General features: G+C 33.8%; 1 protein-coding gene across 1 annotated transcript; it reads right to left on the reverse strand.

The window, feature by feature from the left end:
* Window positions 1-2,754: 2,754 nt before the first annotated feature.
* On the reverse strand, window positions 2,755-5,367 carry LOC135137273 (uncharacterized). The gene is made up of 5 exons (XM_064066893.1): window positions 4,832-5,367; window positions 3,938-4,175; window positions 3,663-3,879; window positions 3,172-3,606; window positions 2,755-3,121 (listed from the first exon to the last, which is right to left on the reverse strand). Exons 1-5 carry the CDS (start codon window positions 5,284-5,286, stop codon window positions 2,916-2,918), a joined length of 1,551 nt encoding a protein of 516 aa, XP_063922963.1. The 5' UTR covers window positions 5,287-5,367; the 3' UTR covers window positions 2,755-2,915.
* Window positions 5,368-6,011: the final 644 nt, after the last annotated feature.

Here is a 6,011-nt window from a genome sequence, read left to right on the forward strand (position 1 = left end):
GTGTATTTTAGAAAATTCTATTTAAAAAACGAAACGGTAGGAGGTAATTTTTGTTGAAATCTATTTAACCAAAAAAACCAAACAATATTTTATCGGTTTTATCGGTTAGTACCCACCTATTTGTCAAGCCTAGACTAACTGCGACATTTGCCATCCTGCATTACATCTGGAAGTTTATGATCTTAAGTAGGTATAACTTCTGCCAGCTCTGATAATTTCTGTTCACCTAATCTTTTACAGGGTGTTTGCGAAATGCATCGACAAAAAAATTGGAGGGCTTCCCGACAGCATAAAGAATGAAAACAACTCCTGTTGTATTATCAAAAGTTGCAAAGTAAATTTACCCTTTATCCAAGCTTTATTCGCGCCATTGTAAGAGGTGCTATCAGATTCAATTAATTCACGTTTTGTAAAAATATAGCTACTAAAAACTAACAACGAAAGGTGAAATTTGAAAAATCTCAAGTAAAAAGTCAAAAGTATTTTTTCATAATTTGAAACAATTTTAACTGGATGTTTAAACATTTTGAAGTAAAGGATTATTTTAAATGGTAGTAGTTAGTCATTTTTACTTAATTTTTCTTGCGTCGAGGTCCTATTACAACGAGGGCCGGGGAACCACTGTCCGGGGTCGCGGGTCTTCTTCCCCACTTTTCGCGTTCCGCTGTGGTTTTTTCAGTTCTTATAAGAACGCGGTTCTGGACAGTGGTCCACCGATCTTGGTTCCATTGGAATTCTGCCGTGTTCTTTTTCAGGATGTTGTCATTTTCTCTAGTTATGTACAGATTTATTAATGAATGAGCATAGTTAACAAAAAGAAACTACTAATGAGAATGAAACTTTTTAACGACGATAACCAATTAAACTTTGCTAATCAAAATAAGAATAAAGAATAAAATTAACACAACGTTAAATAAACTACTACAATAAGTTTTCTAAATGACGCCCTCTATTTTGCACATATGCTTCTGCTCGCCGAATTAACAACTGCTGCGTTCTTCTAACCATATCTGGATTATTTCTAATCTGGGCAGCAATATTTTAAATGCGATTTCCCAACTCTTGCACCGTATTCACTGGACTTTGATAAACTACCTGCGTCATGTAACCCCATAAAAAAATCTCAGGGATTGAGATCGGGAGAACGAGGTGGCCACAATACAGGTCCATTCCTCCCAATCCATTTGTTTGGAAAGTTTCGGTCAAACCGCACTTTTAGGGCATAATGTGCAGGGGCCCCATCATGAAGGTACCATTCCTACGAAGATTTAAGGGTACATTTTCCAAAAATGGTCCTAAATCGTTGTTTAAAAAATCTAAAGACGCAAGCGCCGTCAAGCGAGGGAACGGAACGTATTGAGCTATCAAATTGTAGTCAACCATGCCTGCACAGACATTTACTGAAAATCTGTCTCGAAAATGCGTTTCCCGTGTGGCATACGGATTTTCATTAGACCAAATATGAATATTACGAAAATTAAAAAGTCCTTCTTTTGTGGAAGTGGCCTCGTCGGTGGTTAAAAGCTTCTGTACAAAGTCTGGTTGCTCCCTATTTTTTTGCAGCAACCACTCGCAGAACCGCACTCGACGAGGCAGGTCTTTCACAATTTCTAGTATTTCTGGTTCCACGTCTATAACATGTTCGGTTCTTTCACGACCACGATCCGTCGTACTTGGCTGAAATTTTCCGTTTCCCCGGAGACGTTGAACAATGGCACTAAATGTTGTGTGATGAGGCAATCTTCGGCCTGGAAATTTCTCCTGGTAGAGACGCTGCGCTCCATGAGCATTTCCAAATGCTCTTCCGTAAATCATCGGTCATTTCGGCATTAGAAAAAGCTGCCATTTTAAAAGAATTTGACGGAATTTTTAGAGTTACTAAGCAATGAAGATTACGTTTTTTTTAATTTTTACAATCCACTTAAAACGGTACATTTTTCTTAGTGACCACATTATCTTTTTAATTACTATTAACTCAGTAGCGTACATGCTATTTTCACCAAATTTTCAATCAATTTTATTTCGAAAACTAAAACACTTTTATTAAAACTTTTTTTTTAATGACATCTACTCACCCAGACCAATTTTCAGTTTCTTTTTGTCGGTGTATTTCGCAAACACCCTGTACATTATAAACTGTCAATCGAACAGCATTCATTGTTTGTTTTTTATATGATATCGAATCAGTATAATGTAATGACACTAATGACTATATTGAAAATGACAAGACCAAAAGAATACTAATTGTGGAGGGGGAAAAAGCATATACAGTTTACACAGATTGCGTGATTATGTGATTAAAGTAATTGAAAAAATATTGCACAGATACACTTATAAGTTATAATTGTTCGATATTATAAAGTTGTTTTCGAAGATACAAGAAATTTAAAGACATTTTATATTATAAAAATTATATTATTACTCAGTACTGAGTATTCATGTTATCGAAAAATACTAACGAAAAATAATAGAAAAATCTTATTTTAAAAATGTGGAAATTCGAGAAAAATATCCACTTACAATGAAACTTCAATAAGTAAAAACAAAATTTTAACGACCATAGATGTATCTTTAACAGTTGACAAAATAATCGCAAAGCTCTTCATATAAAACATATTACCAACTTAAGCTTAAATAATTTATAGGAATTCTTCGTAATTCGTCATACGATTAGCCAACTGCGAATAGCAATAATTTACAAGGACAAAAATAGTGCTGTACAAGGAGTATTGTTGCACATATGAAAACACTGAGTTTATAGCAGTCTTCAGCTACTGCTGCTTTACTATAGTAACACAGTCATATTTAACAGTAGTTTTAGAGGGAATCTGCTGTCTTCACTAGAGTTAAGTTTCCAGCTTTAAATATATATCTGTAAGTACATGTTGGTATTGTTATTTCTGAATATTTAACTTTCATAGCTCCATTTCTTTAAAACGCGTATTTTCTATTTCTTCCACAGTTTTCTGTCCATTTATGGTGTCTATTTCTGTTTTTTCTTGGTTCATTTCTTCTTCTACCTGACACTGATCGAATTCCCCTTTCATAATATTCGAAATTTTTCGTAAGAATAAACCTATATCTCTGTCCTCATCGTTGTCAAATCGTTGTTTTTCTTTATCTAAAATGTAAACTTTTACCTTTATATTTCATAAAAACTCCAGCTTTTACCTAATGCTGCTTGTATTCTTTTCAGTTTTTGACCCCGAGACATTGTTATATATTCTCCTCGATGGACTCTTATGGCATCACACGCTTTTTTATGTTCTACTTTGCGTAATGATTCAATGAATCTCCAAAAGGACACATGAGGGTTCCCAATCATTTGAACAAGTGTACTATGGAAAGATTCGACGGCGTTGTTTGTTCTAAATTCTTGTCCGTACACAGACACGTTTTGGTTTCTCCATCTACGTAAATAACTACAAAGCAGATTCATTTGCTTCTTTTCATCTTCGGTGTCAATGTGACTTTCCATCCATCCGTAAATTGCTTCTATTCCTTCTTCGAAAGACATTTCAGGTAAGAGGGGCAGAGCCATTGCCATACGGGAACCTTCTTTAATACTCCTATTAACATTTTGTCGTCCTAATCCTAATTTCATAGCTGAGACATCGACATAATAGATTCTAGTTGATAAATTCTTTAATACACATTATTACCTTTTTTGTGTACTGCTTTAGCAAAATGAAACCAACATCCTAGTAACTGAGCTTCTGGGAAAACTTTTCCTAAGGCTTTCCTTAAACTAGCTTCATAATCTGTCATTATCTTCTTAACGGTTTTATTTGGGAGCACAATATTCTTCAAGGTTTCTAGTATTTGTTCATATGCAGCCGTGGTTCTTCGTTCCATTAAACAATACATAATCGGGAACACCTAAACGGTAACGTGTTTGTTAATTTAAAAAAGGCACTTACTGTACGTGAAAACATACATGACCAGAATATAGCAGATGTACGCAGAATAACTGTTTTATTCCTACTGCTTTGGGTACCACGGAAAAAGTTCCATCCATCTGAAGAACACAATTATTTTTAGTTGCTGCTATTTTTTTAACCGTAGGAGATATAAAATATATCGATCTTTGAACTGTATTTTGGATGCGGACTTCCAGAAGGCCTCCATAAAAAGGTCGTTCTTCTGGTCCCATTTCAACACGAAACTTCTTGGCTCTAGAAATATTTTGAAAAAATTATAATTCTATTGTAACTTAGCAACTACTAAAACTGAAGTACTTACAATAATTTAGCTTTTTGAAAAAATTATAAAATTTGATTTTACGAATTTTTTTATGGGGAATTCAACAGATATATTTTGATTAAAAATTTACCATGCTTAAACTTGAAAACGTTTGCCAGATTTCAAAGCACTGGGTTTTGCAGATTCAAAGTTAAACTGCAAAATGATATTATACCTTTTTGATATATATATTTTTTAAGACTGTTATTTTATACAATTTTAAACCCATTTATTATGTATAATTATGAGGTGACGTCATCACATTGTTGGTGGGGGATGATTAGCGTTTTACCATCTACATGATATTCATAATACACATATAAAATTTGTTTATCTTATCTTATTACATATCTGTCTAACAAAAATCGACACAGACTGCGGATAGACAGACAAGCATATTATTATGAAAACAGGAGACCCATTTTTTCGTATTGTAGGGGTCATGACCAATTGAGAAAATATGAAAGCAACCAGTCGGCTGATGGACTCGATTGCAATACTTCCTTAGCTTACGCTCGGGAAACAAAATGTTAAATTTAACGAAGTCTAAAATCTAAGAACTTTAGCTTTAGGCATTTTTGTGTAATACCTTTCGTCCCTGATGAAATTGTCGATCTCCTGAATACTTCGCGGCACCTTTGGAAGATTTTTCTTGCGAGCTCTTTCCATCATTTTTCTAACGGTACCATTGTAAGGTCTTGTTGAAAGAGCTAGTTGTGGAGATACTTCTTGCTCTTGATTGTAAATGGTACTCAGCGGTATGTTTTCCACAGATGCACGTTGACGTAGTTTTTGCCTGTACTTTAGATCGTTTAAGAATTCTTCTTCTGGACTATGGTTGTGTTTATGGCTGTAACAAAGTTGTTGTCCAGTTCGCCACACAAGTCTTGCTGTGCAATATTTTCTCCTACAGCGAAAGTAAGTTGATACCATTGTACTTCCATTACGTGTTGATTCCTTAAAATATAGGTAGCAATCATTGTCATAATACAGCGACGAACCAGCACGGGTTCCTTCTACGACTTGAAGTGGTGGTTCAACCATTAGGAAAACCAAAGATAATTATAAAGAATGGACAGAGAATAAAACCACTTTCACCTTACACAATGACGGTATCAAATCAAGTGAATTCGGTAATACCTTATCTTCGTTATTGATTATTTTAAGCAAACTTTACTTAATCAAACTAGAACATATCTACTTATCAATGGATTTATATTTCATTACTTAAGTTTTGTAACAAGCTGAAGTAGGTTGAAAATGCTGTGCGATTAATTAATGTCAGTTATTAAAAAAATTGGTTAAAGGTTATTTCGACAGAACTTCCCTGCCCCCTAAAGTATAATAAAACATATTCAGCAAAAATATACAAAATTTGATTTTGCCTACATACTTTTTTTGAGAACCTCTACAAGTTAAAATAAAGGTAAAGGAGCGTGCTACATATATATTTCGAATGACTTTTTCCTTTAAAAAATTTTGTGAAGACGTCATTAACATTTTTGCAAGGACACGTGTATCAGTTGGATGCAGTGTAATACTAATAATAACAATGTTGTACTTCTAAATTTTCGGGAAGATAGAGTGAGCCGTTTCTGATTTAATCAATAAAATAAACTTACTCATTCATCATTAATTAATTTTTTATCATCTGTATAAGCAACTCTAAATAATCACATCATAAAACGAAATTATTTCATTTCAAGCATCCATTTGTTAGTATAGTGTCAATAAGGAACGATTATTTTTAAAACTAGGAATTTCCAATA

The sequence above is a fragment of the Zophobas morio genome, unplaced genomic scaffold (genome assembly GCF_036711695.1).
Source record: "Zophobas morio isolate AGI-343-1 ecotype UQ-CSIRO unplaced genomic scaffold, CSIRO_AGI_Zmor_V1 ptg000029l, whole genome shotgun sequence".
Taxonomy (NCBI): domain Eukaryota; kingdom Metazoa; phylum Arthropoda; class Insecta; order Coleoptera; family Tenebrionidae; genus Zophobas; species Zophobas morio.

Excerpts from the sequence above, each read along its gene's own strand:
- LOC135137273 (XM_064066893.1), bottom strand. The coding sequence starts at position 5,286 with ATGGTTGAACCACCACTTCAAGTCGTAGAAGGAACCCGTGCTGGTTCG. Across the intron at positions 4,176-4,831 it reads AATTTCATCAGGGACGAAAG|AGCCAAGAAGTTTCGTGTTG; the intron begins GTATTACACAAA and ends AAATATTTCTAG. Across the intron at positions 3,880-3,937 it reads ATCTGCTATATTCTGGTCAT|GTGTTCCCGATTATGTATTG; the intron begins GTATGTTTTCAC and ends GTTACCGTTTAG.